The 25,173-nt window shown below is 33.3% G+C and overlaps 1 protein-coding gene and 1 non-coding gene across 2 annotated transcripts in view; one reads left to right on the top strand and one right to left on the bottom strand.

Annotated features, from left to right (window-relative positions):
* MMRN1 (multimerin 1) overlaps positions 1-4,422 on the bottom strand; it is a 55,956-nt gene extending 51,534 nt beyond the window's left edge. The window contains exon 1 of the mRNA XM_006910732.1: positions 3,833-4,422. Coding sequence (XP_006910794.1) covers positions 3,833-4,422 — 590 coding nt within the window. The remainder of the gene's footprint in view (positions 1-3,832) is intronic.
* Positions 806-924, top strand: LOC112478910. The gene has a single exon (XR_003046004.1). It is a non-coding gene; the product is annotated as a 5S ribosomal RNA (ribosomal RNA).
* Positions 4,423-25,173: the final 20,751 nt, after the last annotated feature.

The raw sequence follows: 25,173 nt of genomic DNA, 5'->3' as shown, positions 1-25,173 counted from the left end.
GTGGAATACATTGGAGAGGTTACCAAGAGGACTTCTTGAGAAATCAGATAAAGGCTGCAAGGGAAAAAAAATAGTGCCGAGGATACATCTAAAGTTTCAACTAGCCGTTCACTGAAATGCTGAAGAGTCAAGGACGTGTGTGCAGATGTTAGGGTTGTGGGAAAAGTTAAGTAGTCAGCAATGTGTACCAATGCTCATTTCCCCCATTATCTGCTCAGAAAAGGCTTACTAACTACCCTTTAGCGTAGGCCGTTCACCCTGTTATATACTCTCATAAGCTTCATTCAGAATGTTTATCACCATTTTAATTCAATATCAGCATTTGTGATTCACTGTTTTTCCACCCCATGCCCTTCTCACTGGTCTGTAGATTCCAAGAGGGCAGGATAGGTGAGAGTTTTTGCTCACTGTTTCACCCTCAACACAGGTAGTGCTGGGGAGAGATTATGACCTCAGCAAATACTTGTTCAATGCATAAATGTGTTAATCCTAATTTCTTCTTTTTATCCTGCCTAATTCAAAGTGCTTGGTCACTGACCAACACCCACTCTGCCAGACAGGAAACCACAGCTCTGGTGTAACCAGGAGTTCCTGAAGTGCTAAGATGAGAAAGGACAAGATGAGACAAAAATATGCCAGGAAAAAAACCCTATAGACATAAGTATTCCTTTTACTTAGAATCACTATAAAATTCCAATAGCAGTAGGAAAAGAAAAAATTAAGTTTTTTTATTCCAAATTATCTCAAATGAGTTTATCCCAATCAGCTAGGTTTTATCACAGAGGAATAAGAATATTTCTTTGGAGTCTATGGCCATGCCACCCTGAATGTGCCTGATCTCGTCTGATCTCAGAAGCTAAGCAGGGTCAGGCCTGATTTGTACTTGAATGGGAGACCACCTAGGAAGACCAGGTGCCGTAGGCATTAAAAAAAAAAAAAAGGAAAGGAAAAAAAGAATATTTCTTTGGGAAGGATTCTTCTTTATGTTTATATATTGATCCACAAACTTTACATTCAGTTTATTAAATTTTTTGTGTACCTACTATCAGCCAGAGATTTTGCTAGCACTGAAAGTATGACCCTACACACGAGGAGATCACAAGTTCATTAAAATACACTGTTGTAGTACAGTGATACAAGAATTCAAAGAGAACTATATGAACAGTTTGAAGGGCCACCTAACTTAGACCGAGAAGGCTCTTGGAGATATTATTTTTAGGTGTAAAGAAAGTAGATGATGGGAAAAGAAGACCATGCTAGCTAGAAGAACAAACAGAATAAAGGTAGGTTTAATAAACATCATATTCTGGACCAAAGAACTACAAATTTTAATGGCCAAGAAGTCACAGAAATGAAGTTCAGGAGGTAGACTTGTATTACTTACTGGGGTAAGGCTTCTGGACTTTATCTTAGAGGCAAAGACTAGCCTCTAAAAGCTCATAAGATGAGATAACAGACTGTACTTGCTGAAGGAGTATAATGTAGGACAAGAGTCCCCAACGCTAGGCTGTGGAATGGTACTGGTCCATGGCCTGTTAGGAACCAGGCCACATAGCAGGTGAGTGGCCGGTGAGCAAGTGAAGCTACATCTGTATTTGCAGCCACTCCCCAGCATCACTGCCTCAGCTCCACCTCAGATCAGGCATTAGATTCTCATGGGAGGACCGGTCCCTGGTGCCAAAAAAAATTGAGGACTGCTAATAAGGATTGAAAGCTATGTCTCTGAAACCAGCCAGCCTGGGTTTGAATCTTTGCCCTGAGAAATGCTAATTAAGTGACCTTAGTTAAGTTTCTTAACTTCTCTGCAAAGAAATAACAGAATCTTCTTCATGGAGTTATAGTAATGATTAAATATTCACTCATACAGTAAGTTCTAGGAACAAATGCCATAAAGTGTTTGCTATTATCAAGTCTTCTTTGCATCAACACTGTGTCCATAAAAGATAGACCTAAATTTTCTGTAATACCATTATTAATTGCATGAACTAAAGAGTAAGAAATTTTGTACTTCATGGAAAAGATTACCAAAGAATGATCAAATAAATAGGGTTAATTTCACAAGCTTTAAAAGTGAAGTCTTTGGATTAAACAACTAAAACTTGTTTAAAAACTAATATTATTCAAATTATCAATTACTAGTTCTAATTTTGAAACAACTATATGCCACTTTTTATATGTTATATAAAATTTGTTAAATTTTAATTTGAATTGTCTCCTTCTTTTGATTATGTCTTATTCTACTGAAAAATCTCTTGATGACAGCAGCTCTACTTTCCAATTATTTCCTGAGTGACTAAGAGTTCTATATAATCAATTTAAAAAATTAAATTATAGAGTCTATTGAAATGATTAATAGAAATGATCATGTAAGTGACTTAGAAAAGGCTCTCAATAAATGGCATTTGTTATTATTATTTAATAAACGACATTCTGTTGTCCCTAAACACAAGAAAGATTAATTTATATCTGTTAAAATGTCTATTATGGACAAAATCTACCCATCTCAAATTGGACATTTTCTAACCTATAGCTTTTGTTTTACAGTTAGTTAGGATTGTTCCAAATTCCAAGTTAAAAAGTTTTAATTAAAATCATATTTACTTATATATTTTTAAAAGTTCTATAACCTTTGAAATACAACAAAAAGTGGATTTGAATAATAACAAATGCATGAATACAAATCTGTTGACCCGTATTTTTCCCTGTGTCGTCTCAATTTTATATCAACAAGGGCTTTAACACAATGCCTTTTACACAGCAGGTATAAGCTACTATTATTAGCTTGAATTATCTTACATATAGTTAGCAAGGTATTTAACTCACCTAGGCATTCTTTGGTGTCTTGAAATTATTTTATCATAGGTAAAAGATATTTGAAAGTTTAGTTTCCTAACACCAAACTTCTAGTATTCCACACATATAGATAACTCTAAATATTAAATAAATAAAATATTGACCTGTATTTTTCAGGGTTTTTTTTTTTTTTTTTGGTTCTTTTTAACGCCATCTTTAATGATGCTCTTTTAAGCTTTGCTTTTTTATTTTACTCCAACAATTCAAATTGACCTTTCTCTAACTATACATCAAAATCAATTTGAAAAATTGGCTTTTCTATTCATCACATTCATGATGATGGCATAATTCAACATACAGTACAAGTAAAATAGGATTTGTTGAGTACCTATTTTGTAAGAAGCACACATCTAAGCACATTTCATTAATATGAATCTTACATGATAACCTTGCAAAGCTGGTATTTTTTATTTGTACTCCTTGTACAACATCTCTATTGTACATATGAAGAAACCGAGGTTCAGGAAAATGAATTGACCTGCTCACAGTCATGGATTTAGACAGCAGTGGAGCAAGATTCCAGCTAGTTTTGCTTGGTTTGTCTCAATAACTGTATACTTTCCACAGTACCAGGCTGTTTCAGTTTTTAAATCTGTTCATGTCTCAGCTATATTGACATTTTTTCTTTCATGTTCTGAGGGTACTTTTGAACACAGACAACATACCCTTGTGTTGAAATAACTAAACTAACACTGTGGTGTTACATTCTTTGTTAGTAACTATCCGAAGTAAAAGCATCTCTGTAAGTGACTTTGACAACTTCAATTAAAAAAGAACTGCTACATTTCATTTATCTTTTCTCCATTAGATAAGGTAACACTCAATTACCTTATCTAACTGAAATATGGTCCAATATTGCCTTGAACATGAAATCATTTTCTGGGAGTGAGATAGTTTAATTGTTAGCTTGCAATCTTATAAACCTTATAGTTGGCGAGGGGTGGGTGGGAGGCGGGATAAAGAAAAGAAGTTTCCTTACTTTCCTCTAGTTGTTTCAAAGCTTGATTTTTGATAGTTGGTTCTTTGGCTTTCACTGCTGTCACCTCTGCTGAGATACGTTTCCCGTGGGGATCGATTTCCCACAAAGCCAGCTGAGTTTAGAGAAATCACTTGGTTATTTGACTTTCTGACAAAGCTCTGAAGAAATTTCAGCGTGGAGTTGGAAAGGACCACTGACTCTGCTCTAGGACTGAACTTGATGCTAGATTCAGTCGGGAGGGCAAGAGTTTGAAACTTCAGCTCCCCTTCTTCTGTCTTCTCTGTGGACGTTAGGGATAGATTTCTCACACCCCCAGGAGATGCGCTATTGTCGGAGGGAAGCAGTGCTGATTTCAGGAGACTGTCTTCAGAGGTTCTTGTCTCAGGAGTACTGGCTGTCTCAGCTGACATGATCTGAGTGGTTGGCAGCATTTGGAGACTTTGTATTTTATTTAGAGGAACCAAAGCAGAGGTCATATTCTTCTGGGAGTTTTCATCCTCGGATGTAGTCCAAGTCTGTGTAGTGTCATTAAGCCCAAAGCCCCCACTCCATATACTAGACAGCAGGACAAATAGCCTTACTCCCTTCATCTCAGCAGTTTGAAGCAAGAAAACTCATATAAAGTTGGGAATCAAGTCCTTCCAGCCTTTTCAACAGCTGCCTCCACGCTGTATCCGCTAAGACAGAGCTTTGGCGATATGAGATGTGTAGAGGAAACAGGTTTCTGTGTTTTGTAGTGGACTCAGGAAGTCTGATTTCCTGTTTCTTTAGGTTGTATGTGATCTGCGACCTCTGGTAGGATGGATCTATGTAAGTGGTGAAGGATCTCTGACGAAGCTAAGGGTAAATGGGAAAACAAAGGCAATTATTATCAGGAAAACCCATTAGAAAAACATGAAGCAACTTCGCTTCCCTAAGTACACTCATGTTTCGTAAATTGCTGATTTTGAAGAGAAACTTCACGTCGATGATGGGAAATATGGGATTTGTTTGAATGGGCTGAATCAAAGAGTTTAACATTTTGTTCGACTACACAAAGAAATTGAGAAATGAACTTGTGACACTTCTTTCCCACTGTGCCCCATCCAAAGAGCCACATATTATTCAACTCTGTATACATGTGCACATACATAAACAAACACTCATTTATAGTATCTCTGTCCTTTCATACATCACAAGCTGAATTAGGAACAAAAATTTATCAAACCCTATTTTTATAAATACACTTAAGCTGTAGCATTATTTGAAGTTAATCTCGATCATAACTAATCAAAACAAAAGCATAAATAATTGAATTACACAGGTATACAGGAATTCACTTTAAATTTTGTTCTAGAAGTTTTACCAGAGCTAATTAATGGAATGAATAATCAGAATTTTGCTTCTGCTGTTTTCTAATTCTGATCTTCTAGTCATTGGGAGTAATTAGTATTTTGCCACTAATGAATATGAGGAAAACGTGAAGTCACATGAAAATACATTCAAATAGGATCAGATATAACGCTTATGTACTTTTACTGTAGTACAAAAGTACACCAGTGTCAAGACATAGAAACAACCGAAATGCCCTTAGATGACTGGATAAAGATGGAGTACAGATATACAATGGAATATTACTCAGCCATGAGAAAAGATGAAATACTGAGATTTCTGACAATGTGAATGGATCTTGAGATTATCATGCTAAGGGAAATAAGTAAGATATAAAGAGTTGAGATCCATATGATTTCATTCATATGTGGGATATAAAACTGAAACCAATAAACAAATAAGACAAAGAAAAACTCATAGACACAGACAGCAGTTTAGTGGTTACCAGAAGGAAAACGGTGAGAGGGGGAGGTAGATAAGGGTAAAGCGGGTCAAATTTCTGTGCAAGGTGTTAGACTCCTGCTAAATATTCAGTCACGGAATGTTTCCTTTCAAAATTGGAAAGTGTGAAACCTAGTACCTGTTTTGTTACATATTATTGTAGACATGTACTTTGAAATGAGGCCTTATTTTTCCACTAATTATGAACTACTTGCTCTTAGTATTTTTTCTCTCCTTAGTTTTTGCCATTCATTTCTATGAGTACATTGATGACCTATTAGAAAGTATATAATATAAGGTTATTTAAACTAAAAAACTTTAATCAGTAGCAACCCAATTGAATTTGATATGGAGTACAAAGTATCTGCTTCTCAGATATACCACAGAACAATTCCACAACCTTGCATTAGTGAAAGGGCAAAAAGGTCCAGCACAGATAGTCAATTAGTTACTAAAAAGAGTAATGAAACTGCATAATTTTCACAGCACAAACATGGTTTTCAATACTGAGAAAAAGATATTACAGCTTTTTTATCCGGAAAAGACACAGGCAACTAACTTTGGCTTACAACAGGATAGCAATTTAGAAAAACCCAAGTAAAATGTTTCTATTTAGTGTACAATTTTAAATTATTTCCTTAGACTGAGTAAAAGTAGATGAGTTTTGGTTTGAAAAAAAAAAATCTTGATCCTGTTCAGGACAAGTGAACTTTAGAAGTAAAGGTCACTCATTGGATCTACAACCTGTAACAAATAGCTCTCGAGGGTAATAAAAACTGAACTGAATTAAGTAATTCATTTCATCTCTTGTAAGGTATTGACCAATAATCACTTTTGGTTACCCACATCCTAGCTTACAAGGACCTTGTGATCAAAAGGGTAAAGGTTCTGTATCTCATTATCAATCCATGCAGCCATCTTGCACTTAAACTCCCTGGAGAATCCTCAGCTCATTTGATAGAGTTAGATGTATGGATTATCTTTTAATTGAAGATATAAACTATCTGTACTCCAGAAACTGTCAGAGGCATAATCTCTAATTCTGCTTTCTGAAACTCATTAATACTTATTAAGTAACAATTAAGAAAAATGATATTCCTGAGATTACAGCCTGAAGAATACTTGATCCATTCTTCTGGCTACTCTAAATACTATCCCTGGATTAAACTATACCATCAGAATTTTCTGTGTCTACACCCAATCATTCTATTATCCCCGCAATGCCCACTAGGATGTTTGTATTGAAATTTTTGCCCTATTGTCATTTATTCTCCTTTAGTAATTTAAAAAGAAACTATGAAACTTTTTATTTTATGTGCTATCTGAAGGATTTTATGTCAATTTTCTTTGTATCATAAATGTAGGACTGAATATATATTGCAAAATATGTTCTCTCTATGTGATGATAACAGGTTTATTTCCTTTATCTTTTTTCCCTTATAACACATATGCATTAATTTTCTAATCATAAGGAAAAAGAGTTTATTATGTTGAAACAAAATATAAATGTGAGTTAAAAGAATCTTTGAGGAGTTCATTCTTTGTATACTGTTCTATGTATTATTTAAAGCCATTTTTATGGCTGCAAGAGTTATTTATTCTTTGCAAAATGTTGGCAATAAGGAATAACTTCCACTTGATTCAGAGGATTTTTTAGCAGCTTTCTTTCTTCTTCACAAGGAATTCTTATTTTCTTCAAATAATTTAAGCATTTAAAATAAGATTTCATTATGGTCCTTCTCTATAAATCAGCGCTCTCAAAAGATAATTGCAGAAGACAAAATTCTAAGCCTTTTTCAATTTTATGTTGGTTGAAGAGTATTAAAAACCTCTTAAATTTATATGTGGACAAAGGGAGTTATAAGCATACAGGAAAAGGAGAGAAACAGATTTACATGTCATTTTGATGAGCCAATGAACTAGTTTAGTCAAATTTGGCATATTATTTAATTCTTCCCATCATGCTAGATAAGTATTCCACTCTCATTTTATTGTTAGAAAATTAAGCTTAAATAAGTTAAATAACTTCCTGGGGTAACACACTGGTAATTGATAGTAGAATAAACATTTATGCTCCATTCTGATTCTTTTCACCATCTAACAATGTCCCTCAAAAGGCAAATAGTAAACATCTAAGTTTATAGAAATTTATAGAAAATAACTTTGAAATTGTTTGAAATTTATTTTCTCAATCGTTTTTAACTTCTTCAATTTTTTGCTTTTATCTCAAAGCTAAAATGTATACTGAGATACTACTAATAATCTACTGGTTGCTATTAGTTAGAATTTATGAGATTTAGAGGCAAAATTTTGTGTTTTTATGAGTTAGCTTTTAGTCTAACCTCTGCAGTTTTTTTTTTTTCTCTTCAGTTGGGTGCCTTTTCAATTCCTGTGCAATATTATGAGAAATTGCATTATTCGTGACAGCACAGGTTACATATTGCTTTCATTTGCTAAAATGGAGAGTAGAAGACTGCTATATCCCCAGCATCTAGAACAGTGTTTAGTAGGCATTCAATATAAATATTTATTGATTAAATGAATGAATGAATGAAACAATGTACTTCTGCAGACAATAACAGCACCTGTCAGAGGGTTACAGAGGAGGCGCTATTTCTCTAACTCATAGCCACACAAAAGAAAAAAAAAATCTAAGTAAATAAAATGTACTCACTCTATGAATATAGCTTAAAAAGTCTCCTAAAATACCCTTTCTATCAGATTGCCTCTTCAAAGTCCTTTCTAAATAAAATTCAGAAAGCCTATTGTTCTGCCTCATCTATTTTCAAAATAAATTTAAGATGGTTTATTTTGACTCCATCACAGACACATGAGATCATAAAGCAAAGACTCAGATCTGTATAACAAAGGATAATTAAGCAGTAGTAATGCAATAAAAATCTAAAATATGTAAATTAATTGAAATTAAGAACAAAATTTAGATCTGAGTGGGCTGGTAAGAAAGGGAATATAGAAGTAAAATAAGTTACATAATTATTTATATTAAGCTAGAGAAGTATGTTAGTTTGTCAGAAAAACATTTCAACGTATTTTGTCCTAACATTAAAATTTTGACTTTATAATTAAGAATATAAAGAACACATTATAAAACATTTCCTAAGGAAATGGCTATATCAGTAGGTTGCAAAACTATTTTATTGCTTATTTTATATTTTTTCTGTATGTAGAAAAGTACACTTGAAATAAGAGTTAATTTTAAATGTCTTTAAGACTAAAATAGAATATTTTAGAAATAACAGTATTTTAATTTCTTTAATTAAAATTTAAGTCTTGCCATCAAGTGGTTATTATGCATGACTTCTGCTTCTGGAACTAGAGAATAAACTTACTTCTCCTTGTTCCTCTTAATAAGTACATCTAAAAATCTTGGACACTGTATGTAAAACACAAACATAAGAAGACTCTGAAAAGTGAAAAGAAAGCAGACTGCTAACTGACCCGAGGAGCAACACAGCATCTAGTCCTCTAGATCTTCTTTTTGCCTCTTATCTTTTAGACTGGGTCCTGGAGAATTTGGCAAACTAGGAACATGAATGGTACAAACAATAAAAGCCTCCAGAAAAGCCCAAGAACCAACAAACGGTCAGCTTAGACAGAAAACTTTTTAGACAATAACTGCTCTACTCTCACCTGACACCATAGAAAAAAATCTGGGGTCCTAGCCCCACCCCTGTCAACAAAGGTTGAATGGAGGGCTTAGACTTTCCCACCTTACGAGGTTGTAGCAACGTGTCTCAGCCCCCATCACTCCCCAGGGCAGTGTCACAGACTGCCAATAGAGGAGGCCAATAGAGAAGCCATAAATTTTATCATCAAGAAGGCTTCACTTAGTTACTGCCATAGTCCTCCCAAAACTGGGTAAAGAACCAGAGCAAATAGCAAAAAATAGCTTCGAGGCATGCCAGGCCTTCTCTGAATAGAATCCAATGACCCTCCCTCCCCGCCCCCACCCAAAAAAACTGGAGATAAGACAAGAAGTTAGAAAGATATCTTCCATGTGTAGAAATCCAAGGGCATGGCTAAGGAAAAAAGAGAATTCACAGAGATTTAAGAAAAAAAGATTTCTTACTCTAAAGTAGATCTTCCGCAGTGTTTTAATCACCTCCTCTTCACCCCACTGGTGAGGGAGGAATTCCCACCCTAGAGTTATGGGGATGACTGAACACATGACACCCAACACTGGATGAATGAGGATGCCAGCAGTTTATACATATACCCACAGCCCTGGAAGTGAGGGATGGGAAGGACACCACACTCCACACAGGGTCCCACAGGGGTTATACTCAGAAACTAGGGCTGTCGGAGGCAAACTTTGTAACATCGGGAGTGTGGGTTGCCCCTGGCTCCCACTGGAGGATGTGATTGGCTTGTTTAAATAATTCTACAGGCTGTCAGAGAACTGAAAACCACTATTCATGGATAAGTAGAAAGTGTGCCTGGTCCCCTTGATAAGAAAGATTCTTTGGCTAGGAGGCCTTATCCACTGGAGCAGAGTGGGTAAGGGAAATTGTGGTCAGGCCATGGGAGGTTCTCCAGGTTTCACATGTCAAGGCAGCACATAGTGTTGCATCTTAATTTTAGGTCTTATATTACACAAAGATCACAGAGCTTTTTTTGTTGTTGTTTTTCGTCGTTGTAAAGAATAAAGAGGTCTCTGGGGCTTTGCTCATGTTCAGATCTCAAGCTTAGAAAAAAAATCTTGATCATGCTCTCACAGTATTTAAAGACTGTCATGAGTTAAAACTAATTAAAACTATAACAACTTTAATTTAGATTAGACCTAGCTCAACTACAAATTGTTGTGACTCAGCCTCCACACTAGAGGCATGACAGGAGAAGAGGTATTCCCTTCTCTGAGGTAAATATTTACTACAGTTCTTTTAAACATACTGCCTGCCTCTCATATAATCTAAATTATAAGACAAATGAAGAAATTAAAAAATGTGACCCATGGTCAAGAAAGAATACATCAATGGAAAAAGATCCAGAAAAAGCCTTGATATTAGAAATATCAGGCAGACAATTTAAAATAAACATGATAGAATGTAGTAGAGAATGTGGGCAACATATCTTGAAGGCAACACAAAGGGAACTTCAGCAGAGATGAAAACTATAAAAACAACTAAATGGATATGCTACAAATAAAAAGTATACAGAACTAAAAAGTACATTTGATAAAGTTAATAGAACACAAGAAATACCAAACAAAATTATCAATTAATTTGAAGACAAATCAAAAAGAAATTACCCAGAGTGAAACACACAAAACAGATAAATATGTAGACAAAAGGAAAAGTGTCTGAGATCTGTGGGACACTTTCATATGGTTTAATATACATATAACTGGAAGAAATAAAGGAGAAAAGTAAAGGAAAAAAGAGAGTTTACAACAAAAGATAAAATTTTAAAGATAACAAATAAGAATTTTCTAAAATTAATAAAACATATCAACAGAAACATTCAAGTTCAGAAAACTCCAAGAAAAAAATTATGCTTGGGTATATTGTAGCTAAAATACTGAAACACCAAAGATAAAAAGAAAATATTGAAAGCACTCACTTAAAAAAAGAATCCACATTACATAAAAGGTACAGCAATTATGGCTGACTTTTCATTATATACAATGAACTAGAGAACACAATGAAATGACATCTTTGAAGTATTCAAAGGAAAAAGTAACCTGTTAATTTACAATTCTATATTTAGTAAAATATAATTCAAAGTAAAGGGGAAATAAAGACATCTTAATAAGAAAAACTTGAAAGAATTGGTCTCTGGAAGGCACATGTCAATATATTTGACAATTTAAGTGAAATGGATATATTCTTTAAAAAAAAAACTTACTAAAATTGATAAAAAGAGACATAAAAAAAACTAAAATTTCCCTTTACAATAAAAACTTTCCCACAAAAAATCTCCAAGCCCAGGTGGCTACATTAAAAATTTTATTAAACATTTAAGGAAGAAATACTTTGCCTTCACAAACTCTTCAAAAATAGAACAGGTAATATATTCCAATTCAATTTACGAGGCCAGAAAATATTAATATCAAATATTCCAAACTCAGATATTTCAAAAAAAACCAAAACCACAGGCTAATATCCTTTGTGGATGTGAAAATAAAAATACTCTAAATAATAGCACTAATTTATCATAACCAGATGGGGAATTATTCCAAGAATTCAAGGTTGGTTTACATTCGGAAATCAAGTAACATAATTCATTATATTAGCAAAAGAAAATAAAGAAAAAAATGTAGATATATATCTAAATAGCTATAGTAAAAGCACTGATACTAGTTCATATTAAAATCGCTCTGCATACTAGGAATAGAAAGGCAGCAACAAAAAATCTACAGATAACACCTTTATTAATTATGAAACATTGAATGCCTTTCCCCTAACATAAAGAACAAACAAAAATGTTTGCTCTTACAACTTCTGCTCACTATTGTATTGGAAATCCTAGCAAGTGCATCAAGGCAAACAAAAGAAATAAGAAATGAGTGATAAAAAAAAAGTAAAACGTTGTTATACAGAGATGACGTACATGTGTACTTAAAAACTCTATGCGATCTTCAAAAGAAAAACCTACTAATTAGTGAATTTAAGCAAGTTCACAGTACAATGGATCTAAAATAGTCAAGCAATTTTCAAAAGAACTAAATTGCATGACTCATGTTACCTGATTTCAAGACTTACTCTGTAGTACTCAGAACAGTATGATGTTGATATTTCTTAATAATGTAAAGCGAAGAGAGTTTTCTTTAAAAATAGAACTCCAGAAAAAAAATAATGACTCTAGTTATCAATATACACTGATTTTGGGCAAAAGCATCAAGTTAATCCAATCATTAAAAAATCTTAATAACAAAAGATATTGAAGCAAATAAAGATGTAAATTAAAAAAAAAAAAACCCTTCGCCTCTAAAGCATTCCAAATCCAAAACTGATTTAAGATGGATCATAAACTAAATATAAAAACTAAACCATGACTTTCAAGGAGGAAACATAAGAAAATATCTTCATGATTTTTGTGTAGAGAAAGATTTCTTTGGTACAACACAGAAAACATGCACTATAAAAAATTAATACATTTAAACTCTTCAAAATTAAAAAATTTAGTTCATCAAAGGACACAAGAAAATGAATAGCAAGTCCTTCATTGAAAAAAAAATAAAAATTTAGATATTTGAAAAAATTACTCATCCAGAATGCAAAATGAATTCCTAAAAATCAATAATAAAAAGACAAACAATCCAATTAATTGGTAAAAGCCTTGAACAAATACATAACAAAGGTATGCAAATAGCCAACATACACATGAAAATACGCCTAGCATTTTCAGTTATTAGAGAAAAGCAAAGCAATTAAAACTATATAGATAGTCCCTGACTTACTATGGTTAGACTTAACATTTTTCGACTTTATGATGGTGCAAAAGCAATACGCATTCAATAGAAACCATATTTCAAATTTTGAATTTTGATCTTTTCCCGGGCAAGTGACATGCAGTAGATACTCTCTTGTGTTGCTGGTCGGTGGCAGTGAGCTCAGGTCCTAGTCAGCCATGCGATTACAAAGGTATACGATTAACATTCTACAATGTATTGACTGTGTTAGAGGATTTTCCCCAACTGTAGGCTAACGTGTTCTGAACACATTTAAGGTAGGCTAGGTTAAGCTGTGACGTTTGGTGGGTTAAGTGCATTAAGTGCATTTTCAATTTAGGATATTCCCAATATACAATGAATTTATCAGGAGATGTAATTAGACACCAGAATTAAAATCAAAACAGACTAGCAACACCAAATGTCAGAAGTGAGTGAAATAATCAGAACATAGGTATTTCCAGAATTATACAATGATACTACCACTTTGGAGAACTGCGTGACAATTATAAAGCTGAACATGCATCACCCTTGAGAAAGGAATTTTACATTGAGGTATTTACCCAAGAGAAATAAAAACATGCCCACAAAAAGATGTGTATAAGAATATCCATAACAGCCTTATTTCTAATAGTAGCTCCAAACTAGGAACAACCCAAATGCCCAAGAGTAGAATGTTTATTCAATGGGATACTATTGTGCAATAAAAAGGAATAAAATACTGTTATATGCAATGACATGAAGAAATCTCAAAATAAATATGTTGAGTGAAAGCTCTGAGACATTAAAGAATGTTATAGTTCTATTTACATGAAGTTGAAAAACAGGAAATACTAATTTATGGTGTAGAAATCAGAAAGTAATTTCCTCTGGGGGCAGGTGTGGAAGGACTTATTGGAAAAAGAGATGAAAGATCGTTCTGGGATGATGGAAATATTTAATGTTTTACTTTGGGTTGTGGGTATTGAGTACATACAATTGTCAAGATTATTGAACAAAGCAACTAAGAGCTGTGCATTTTGTTTTATCCAATTTACACATTAATTTTTTAAGTGAAAAAAAGAATTTAATGAGCTTAAAATCAAGAATGTTTGCCCCTTCCTAGCAGCATGTTGTTCCTTCTTTTTTTAATACATACATTTTATTTTTCAATTACAGTTGACATACAATATTATATTAGTTTCAGGTGTACAACGTACTGATTAGACATTTATATAACTTATGAAGTGATCGCTCCAATAAATCTGACACCATACATAGTCATGATAATATTGACTATATTCTCTATGTCATACTTAAATCAAATGTACGATCTTTCCTTTACCAGATACAACAAATCTAATATTTACAGTCATCTGTAGAATAGAGATGATCTACAGGGCAAGATACCAACTTAAACTGAATTAATACTTATCCAAATTTGGTAAGTCTAGAACATTAAATGGAGGGAAAAAAATACAGTAGGGCACTAAAAAAATGTCACTATTAAAATCAGGACTAAAACCCAGGTTTTCTAAAACCAGGTCAGTAGTCTTTCTACACCTAACTCTGTCTTCATACATATTTCCTTAAAACCTATAAACTTGGTTAAATTAAGAGCTTAGAAGATTTCTTCTAATTTTATTAAAGAAGGAAAAATGTTAAGTAGTGTTTCTAACAACATATATATTTATTTGCACATTTATTGTTAAGCCAAAATAACATTGATAAAAATTATTCGATATAAAGAATATGGATTTACAATGAGAGAAACAACAAAACCTAAAAATAAATCATTGAATAGCAATCCAATCATTCTTTTTTTTTTTTACCATGACAAAAGCCACTGAAGGTGGTAAAATGAAGAGCCCGTAATACCTCTGATGTTACAAGAATTAAAGAAGTATGGTCAATCTTTTGAAATATGATTATAACATATAACATCACCAAAATATGAAAGTTACTTTCTTTTAGCAGCAGAAAAGTGGTTAATATAAGACCCTACTTTAAATAAATAGCTTAAATTTAGAGTTATCGTGGCTGTTGACTGTATTTAGTAAAAATTTAAGAAATGGCCAGATGTTGTAAAAAAAAGTTATAATTGGAACAAAAACAGCTCACGAAGCATTTTGTATTCATCTGAAGTGTTCTCAGTAATTGTGATGCATAACTTATACTCAACTCCTTCATTAGTTGTATCATTGCTGTTCAGTTCTCAAAAACTAAATTATTCATTGAAAAGTAGTCCTGAAGAAACAACTTCCGTATACAACTTGCAACAGAACATCAGTGGATTGAGGAAGGTATACAGTACTTAACTGAGTAAAAATGTGAATCAATGCTAGATAGGCCATGGCTAGAGTTGTCGTAACAGTGCTGATTAGAATAAGACGTCTTACATTCATCACTGGCAGCTTGTCAAACACAAAAAATTAAAATTTCTGTCTCATTCCTTTATTTAAAGAAAGGCATATAATTCATTCATATATATGTTAGCATTCATGCAAAATGATAACACTTGCTTTTATAGTTAGAAGGAATCGTTTTAACAGAAAAAGTACATCCAACATTAGTTCTCAAATTTTGGGTGTTTCATATGTCATGGCTAGAAAACAGCCAAATTATCTTAGAGTCCTTTAATGCCTTAGAATAAGTAGTTCCTAAATTTAAGAAATGTGTTACAAATGTATTCGCTTCAAATTTACAAATGAAATTTTAGCTATGAAGTATGTATATGGCAGATTGAATTTAAACTTTAGATACTAGCATACACTCTAATAAGTTAAGAAATTGCCTCCAATCCTGCCGCCCACACTGGAAAACGAGGTGCACAGTGTTGGTGGGCCTGAGCATGGTGTCTGCAGCTCCTTTGCGACTATAAAGCCAGCTGGAGCGACAGCCAAGCCAGCTGGGGAATGGGACGCGGAAACTTCTTCCAGAAGCGAAGATAAATTTATCTGTTGAACAGAGCTTTGCCCTTATTTTTTTCTTTTAGGTTACCTGGGCTCAGCTGAGTTTGTGCTTATGTATATGTCCTAGGTTTTCTTTTGACATCTTTCTCTTTAGATCAGGGGAAATGTTAAACTAAATAAATATGGATGTTGTATTGCTTTTCTTTTTGAGGAAAAAAAAAAAAAAGTCTGGCTTTTGGAAGTCCCTGGTTCATCCCGCAGCTATGCTGCGCAGTGGTTGAGTATTTGCTAATCTTGGTTCTTTATTTAAATCGGCAATACATAAAGAAAAACATTTCAAAAAGAACAAAAAAAAGGTATCCTGTGAAAAAAACCTCTCTCCCTTAGAGGCAACTAGTGCCACCTGTTTCTTTTGCATCCTTCCAGAGATTTTATGCCTACATACCTGTATATATATAATCAAGTACTCTATACACTGTCTTCTTGCCATCTCATGGCTCTTACGTTTTTACCCTTAATTTTGCATTATGAAGATTATATCATATCAATACATTGAGATATGCCTTGAAAAAAAAAAGAAATTGCCTCCATTGGCAGTTACAGTTTGTTGCTTATTTTATTATGTGCAAATCTATGTATCACTGGTTAAAGAAAGTAAAGGAAATTATCCATCAAAAATATGAATATAGGCAAAGGAATTTTTCAGATTTGCATTGAAGCAGCCAATGTATGCCTTTCCCTTAGTTTATCAGTGCTTTTACTCCCAAATCCCAAAAGATAATGTTCTCTCCTGAATACATCTACCCTACTCTAATAAAAAAATACATAATTTTTCTCATCCCTCCTAATCCTTTAATTATTTCTTTTAAAATCATATTCAGCACAATGTAGAAAGAAGGCAGCATGGCAAATAGTACAAGTCTGAACCTGAGATCTTTTTCTCATCAGTGTTCTGTCAAATACTACTGCTATGTTCTTAGAAACATCCCTTAATTTTGCTAAGCTTCAGTTTTCTCTCTGTATTCTTTCTGTGATTAGACTGGTTGGTGTATACGAGACTGTTTCATACATTGTTAATCAATATATTAGCAAAAGCTGGGATATTACTATATATAGAAACCAGAGTTATAGTTTATCAGTTCTACACTCCATTTCCATTATATTTTCTCTCCTTTTGCCATGGCAAAAGCCTGGACCCAACTATTCTTGAATTTCTTTGATCTTGAAGGCAGTTATTCTTACTCAGCATTGTTATAAAGCCTTCTGTGGGTCTCACCTGTTCTATAAACTCTCACTGGACAGATCATAAATTTTCTGAGTTTCTTCTACTTGTGACAATAGATAGTTTAAAACTGTTTTGCCTTCTGCTAATTGTTAGCTCGTTGTGCACTAATTGTGTGCTAAGAGTTGTATTAAGTGGCATATAAACTGTATTATTTTATTTAATATCTCTAACAACCCGTGACATTGTGACTCGTAATCCCCATTTTACCAAGAAGTCAAGCAATTGCCTAAAGGATGGCAGCTGAAAAGTGACCGAACCTCCATTTGAACTCAGGTCCTTCAGCTCTGGGGCTTAAAATAAATCCTCTCTCCCCAGATCTTATTTGCTCTTTTAGATTCTTAGATTTTATTGACACATAGAAGACAATTTCTGTTACACTAAAAAACCAACAGAAATAGCAGACCCAGAGCTTAGTATCAAATGAGAAGAAAGCAGTCATATTTGTAAATGTACCAGTCGTCCTCCTTCATGGTTCCTACACCCAAAGCAATGAGAATTTCTGTAAAATTAAACTAGCAGTATACTATGTCCAAAAAATTAACAGTTTCACTGCACAAAATTCATTGATTTAGTAGCTAATTTAGGCTATTAAATGAAGGAATAGCTGAATAATTGACTGTTCTATAAGTCGTAATAACATAACAGTTTTCAACATAAATTTTTTGTTTAGGCTATTTTCATATGCATTGTTAAATTCTGCTAGAAAATTTTCTGTACACACTGTCCTAATGGAATATGATAAGTTTCATACATCACACATTTTAAAAGAAAATTAATGTTTTTTTTTTAAATTATTGTATGTTCCACAATATGAGACTATTAGGGTACTCAAAATAGGCCTGTAATCTCATTAGAAGCAACAATAGCAAACTTCTTTTTTAAAAAAAAAAAAAATCTTTCAAGCAGAATATTAACTTAAAAAAATCACTAGTAGCTCTTCTCTTACCTTATTATACTTTGCCCATGAATACAAACTAGATGACAACACGTGAAAACCTCTGTTAGTCTCTCTTTAGTCTGCCTCCAAATATTCACCTATTTTCAGAACCAGAGAAACAGGAGCTTAAGAGGGGAGGGGATTTGGGGTGGGGGGGAGGGAAGCACCCTTTCAATGGCCCTGCCTTTATTCTCTGTGAATGCCTAGCAACAGAAGCCCAGAGACCAAGAAACTAAGATGCCCTAGGGCACTGACCCTCAGCCTCCTTGTGTCCTTTTAGTGTTGCGCAGGAGCCTGGGGCTCTTACTAAAAAGTATTATTCAACCTGACGCCTTAGTCGCCTCTGTGATTAGTGTTCTGAATAATGTAAGGTTGAGTTTTTGCAAAAAATATTGATGGCATTATATTTCATCAATTAATAATATTTAAGCCAGCATTGAAAATAGGCATAATATATACATTTTATGTCTTAAGATTTAGCCTTAATTTTACCCAGTTTAAAAACAAGGAAAAAAAGCAAGTCATCTGCTCTAGCTTTTAGATTAACAGCATTCTTGCAGCCTTGGTTGGGTTTCAGTCTTGAGAGCATTTCATAGTCAGCCACACCTCGCTGATAAAATCTACTCTAATTCTTTGCTAAAGCATTCTACAGTTTCTTATACAGCTCCTGTAAATGGGTGAAAAATGAGTTCTTGGAAGTCTACATTTCATGCATAATTTTTCTGGTGTATAGAGAAATTTTATTCAGCTGAATCCCTTTACAATTTGCTGCTGCCTCTGTTTCAGCACTTGTCACATTCCTTATGTTCAGTAAATAGATCTGCCTCTACTAGCGGGTGGAAGGTCCCGTGCTGTTGTCTTTTTAATACCTCAGACCTAATCTTGCACATGATGGGTAATCAATAAATATGTGGTGTTTGCTTCAGTAGCTCAAAGTAGTGGAAGTTTTGACATAAATTTGAATTCCTCCCCACATATATTTTGCTCCCTGAGAGATTTTTCTCTCTCCAATCAGATGAGACACCCCAACTCATTGCTCATTGTTAAAAAACAGTCTCCAGATATTAGCACATTTAGATCTCTGTCTAAAACCCTTTGGAAAATTTAGAGGCATGTGGGTGGAAGTGTCACTGTACCTAAATTTCAATGAGTTTTCAATGTGCTGCTTTTGAGAGACAAAAAAACGTTATTTAGGGGAAAAAAAACCAACTAGAATACAGGTTATTTATTTTTAATAAAACAAGCATTCCATTAGTTACTGTGTTTTTATGGAATGGGTAGAACCATAACATAGTATAAATCTCTCACATGAAATAATCCAAAATTCTATCAGAGAGTTCTATGAAAATATAATGTATAAAAGTCGTGAAGCGCATTGCATTCAGCTCTCCTCTAGGCTCCAGTAGCCTCTCCTATTTAGAGTCAGAGTAGAAAACTTCTAAATTTATAAGTACATTATCACATCAAAATATAAAGCATTAAATAATAGTCGTATGTCCATAAAAAATATTTTTGCTTTGACACTAAATTTACACTTGAACATTATTCTTTAAAATAAGAAATTATGTTTGTATGGATGTATTTTCACATATTCTTTTTTCTAAACACAAATATATTTAGAACAATAATTGTTCATTAAGATAAAAACATAAAATTATGTTCACAGACAGACATAAACACAAGTCTGTGAGTTCAATAGAGAATATTGTGCACAGTATATGATGCACAGTATTGAGCATAACAAAACTGAGATATGATGCACAGTATTGAGCATAACAAAACTGAGACTACACTGCACAAATTATTCTAGTAAAGTTAATGTCTTTACTCAAAAGTTCTAAAAATACATAAAAACTCTTACTATTAATACATAATGCAGTATAAAGCATATTATATATTATAACATCTATGTAGTATTATATATACTATATCGTATATATAACATATACATACATGTATACATGCATAACATACATACATACATATAATATACATGTATAGCATATAGAATATATACACAATTTAGTGTATCTCTATCTCTATCTGTCTATATATAGATTTTTTGTGTGTATCCCCAGATAAAAAAATAAGCATTTTAAAGAGCAAAAAAAAATAGTTATAGGAATTATTAGAGATTATTTTTCATCTATTCATTTTCATAAATTTGTGTGTGCACGTTTATGTGTGTGTATATATACATAGAGAGAGAGATGGAGATAAAGATTAAATATATAGAATCTATAGAAAAGTAAGCTTCATGAGGCAAAAAATATTGTCTTTTTATCTTATCACTGTATCTCTAGAATGTGGCACATTTATGTGTTTATTAAATAATTATTGAAAGCAGCTCTCAAAAGCAATGTCAAATTTTCTGAAGCCTTTTCAATCCTCAAATATTACTTTCTCTACAGCAACCAGAGGTGATTTATATAAAGTGTTAATTTGATTATATGCATTCTTGTGTGTGTTAAATCCCTATTTTTTCCATTGTGCCCAAAATACAACCCATATTCTCAGGCGCTGAATGATCTTACTACTCCAATCTCATGCCACACAATTTTCTTCTTTGCTTACTATGTCCCGGTCACTCAGGTGTTCTTTCAGTTCTCAAACACGGAACTTTGTCATTGTACACTTTTGGCCTCTTGCCTAGAACTTTGTCTTTCTATTCTTCCCTTCTCATCATTCTGCCATCTTCTCATTATTATTTCTCAGCTTGTATAGTTCCTTCTTCTCTATGAATATCTCCTTCAAATACATATTTCACATTTAGTCATTCATTTACTCTTTATTTCCTTCCTACCACAATTAGCTGTTATTTCATTTATTTACTTGTTATCAATTAGTCTCCCAAATGAGTCACTAAATTCCATGATGCTAAAGGAACATGTCCATCATAGATTCATTTGTTTTATCATATTGCTTGGCACACTATCTAACATACAGTAGGTGCTTAAGGTGATTAATAAAAATTGCAAATGAGTAGATGAAAAGTAACTTCTGAACACCCATAGCTCATCATTTATATTTCTTTTTAAACACTTAATTCTTTCTACCTTGTATTAGAGTAATTTGGAATGTAACTGGAACATAAGATCCTCATGTGTCCAGGACAAGATGTGCTTTTATTTCCTTTTTTATCTTCCAAAGCACAGACAGTGTTAATAGCCTGCTGTGGTAGATGCTGTGATGAACTACCCAGGTCCCTTCTTGGAAATGAAGAATTATTCTTGCAACTGCTGGAAGACAGCACTCAACTGTCAGCCTTCTTTGGGGATTATATCAGCTGAAGAGAACTGTCTTGCCCAGTGCCATACCTCCTTACAACAACAGCCTGCAACAAGTGATCGAAGTTGAAATATGAAGAATGCTTCCTCACTCTGACTAGGAACAATTCTAAATGGCATTGGTTTCTGTCTTTGTTGGGACTACGAATATTTGTTTGTTTGTTTGTTTGTTTTCTGCAAATATTTATTTTCCATTGTAATAGAACCCCTTATTTTTTTAGCTATAATACCCAGAACAAAGGCTCCATGTCCTAGTTTTCCCTGTGGTCTATTGTGGACATGTGATTAAGTTCAATGGGTTGTAAGCAAAAATTATCTAACTGCCAAAAAGTGTCCTCACAGGAAAGAAATGCATTTGCATCTTTCATTGCCCTTTCCTCCTTCGTACTGAATAGAACATCTGGACCTCTGATAATCACCTTGAATCATGAAAATAACTTGGAATCAAAATCTGTGCAGGACAAAGCATTAGGATGGATGAATCCTGGACATTGTGATATATCACTCCAATGCTGGACAGACCATGTCCAGATTTCTTGAATAGGAGAAAGAAGTAAACTTCTATCCAGTTTAAGCCACAATTAGCGGAGATTTTCAGTGATTGCATTCAAATGCTGCCTAACACAGTAACTGACACAGAGCTTCAAACATTGTAGACTGTCTTTGAAAATAATTTTGAGAGTTGAATCAATCAATAATTCTAGAAAAGTTATGAATTTTTGGCAACTTTTCACTGTGAGTATGACTAAGAGATAATAGAAGAACAGAAGAAGGCAAAGATACTTTAACAATGGACTATTTCTTGAATGGCTCCTTAACAATTTATATATGAAGGCAGGAACAAAAAGCAGTATAAAATGTTATTACGATTTGCTTAAATGACCTTGGATAGGACTCTAAAAACATATATCCTTCTTCCAGTGTCTCAGTTTCCCTCTTTGTTTTATCTCTACAATAAACATAATTTTTACCTTTTAAGATATATTTGGAATGGTCTAAGAAAAATAGGGTGTTCAATACAATCCTTTAAGATCAAATACTATTAAAATAATTCAACTTTAAATAGAATAAATTGTGCTAAAAAAGTTGACATTCCTCTCTGCACTTGGGTAAAAGCAATTGGTTCTAGCGTGCTAGTAAAATATAAACCAAATTTAACTTTTCAGCTGACAATGGAAGAAAAATAATAAAATTTGGAACTATAAAAGTGATTTTATTTATACTGTAAACTTCGTAGTTTAAAACATGTCATTATTCAAGGGAAGTAAAAATAGTCCCGGGTGTTTTTTGACTCTGGAGTCAGTCAAATCTGGGTTCAGATCCTGATTCTATCCTTTAGTTTCTATATTATCTTAACGCAAGCTTCTTCAGGAACCTGTACCTGTTTCCTTAACTCTTAAATGAGGACGTATTTAGTAATGCTTTCTTTACATATCACATTCTATAATAAATTGATTTCAGCCTTTCAGTTTTTCCTAATTCTTGATATCATGCTACTTATTTTCACAATAATATGATTGGTACAACCCATCTTTAAAACTTTATTTATGTCTCAAGGAGACCGAATTCTCCTCTCCAGTCAGCCTAGTCTACCTAGTAACTTTTGCGTCTACTTTTGCTTCTACATGACTCCAAAATACACAAAAACAGTTCACTGATTTTTAGTATATTCACAAGACTGTGTAACTATCAGCACTAATTCCAGGATATTTTCATCATCTCATAAATAAACCTCATATCCATTAGCAATAAGTTCCATTTCTCCTCTCCCCTGAACCTGTAGCAACCACTAACCTACTTTCTGTCACTATGTATTTGCCATTTTTGTACATTTTCTATAAATGGAATCATACTATATGTGGCATATGATGTTTGAATTTTCACTTAGCATAATGTTTTCCAGGTTCATTCCTATTATAACACGTACCAGCACTTCATTCTCTTTTTATGACTGAGTAATATTTGACTGTATATGTGTACCACACTTTGTTTATCCTTTCATCAGTTGATGGACATTTGGGTTATTTCTTTCTTTTGGGGGCAATAATTAATAATGCTGCTAAGGGCATTTGTGTATAAAGTTTTTGTGTAGACATATGTTTCAATTAACCTAGGAGTGAAATTGTTGGGTCATAAAGTAATTCTACATTTTGTTTTCTGAGGAACCCTCACACATTTTCAAAGTAATTGCACCATTTTGCATAGCCATCAGCAATGCACAAGGGTTCCATTTTCTCCAACATTCTCACCAACACCAGTTACTGTATGTCTTTATGACTATAGTCATTCTGATGAGCAAGGAGCTTCATTGTTTTTGTATACCTGCTCTTAAACATGTAACACAACAGGAGTCAAGGAAAATATTGTTAATTGAATTGTTAGTGTATTACTCCAAAATTTTCCTCTCTTCTGGGAATTTTCTTTCTCATTTTTACTTGCCTTTCCAGTTTCTATGCATGCTTCTTATTCCTGCCTTTATAAAGGACAACTAATGGTTCAAGATCTAAACTTCTTTTCTGCCCTAAACTTTATGGCACATATTGTATACACTACCCATTTACTGTTTTGCTTTATTATCTTCTTAATGTATATTCCTTATGTTCCCAACTCTATCTGTATGTTGTTTGATTTATAGAACCATGCCTCATACTCATGAACATTTCCTATAACACTTAGCATATTCCTGAATACATATAGTAGGGCCAAAGTAAAAGACTTTGGACTTTGTTTTATTATTAGTTTAGGAATATCACACTTCCTTGATCTTCTCTAGACTTTTGTGTTCTTTCTATTTTATTTTCTAAGTACTGTAAGCATTATTTTTAGTATCAAAATTTAGATATTCTTAACCTAAAATATTTATTGTTATATTTTTTATTCTATAGCCTTCTAGCATGTGAAAACAAAATCTTTTTGAGATGATAAAGTGAAGTCTTTTTTGAAGTAAATTGTTCTACACTTTAAAGTTGTCAGTCAGTCCTCTAAAATCACTTTTTAATAACCTGAGTAGTTTTCATAAAGTATGGTACATTACCATCAAGATATCTGCCATTTGATTTGTGTTTCAAAGAGCCATTGGGTAATGGTAGCTAAAACAAATAATGTAAAGATTTTAAAAGTTGACAAAATGATGGATCACTATTTTAATAGATTTCTGTGTCAATGTGAATATGATAAAAAAGAAAAAAAAAGAAAAAATTTTCCCTAAAGTTTATACTTTCAGATATAACCCCATTTCTCTATTCTTCTTTGTAGAAAACCAGTGGACCATATACTCCATGTGTCTACTTTCTCATCCCCTAGTATCTTCATATCCCCCACCTATAAGATTTTCATTTCTTCTTATTCTACTTGACTCAGTTATTCTCAAGATCTCGTTGACCTGGCTCCATAGTGATCTCTTTCTTGCCAAATAAATACTAATGGTTAAATTCTCAGTCCTCATCTTATTCCAGTTAGCAGCATTTGACATGGTTGGTGACCCCCTTCTTTCTAGAAATATTTTCTTCACTTGGAATTAGGGAAGCAAGACTGTCCTGAATTTTTATATCATCTCAATTTCTCTCTCTCTCTCTCTCTTTTTTTTTTACTCCTCATACTCTCCTCAACCTCTAAAGTTAGAATGTCCCATAGCTTAGTACATGGCCTTCTTGCATTCCCTATCTGCTATCAGTACCTCTGGGTACTGATCGGATAACTGAAGATTTTAAATACCATC

Source organism: Pteropus alecto, unplaced genomic scaffold (genome assembly GCF_000325575.1).
Source record: "Pteropus alecto unplaced genomic scaffold, ASM32557v1 scaffold63, whole genome shotgun sequence".
Lineage (NCBI taxonomy): Eukaryota > Metazoa > Chordata > Mammalia > Chiroptera > Pteropodidae > Pteropus > Pteropus alecto.
Note: the sequence above shows the minus strand (reverse complement) of the source record. Positions and strands in the feature narration are given on the sequence as shown.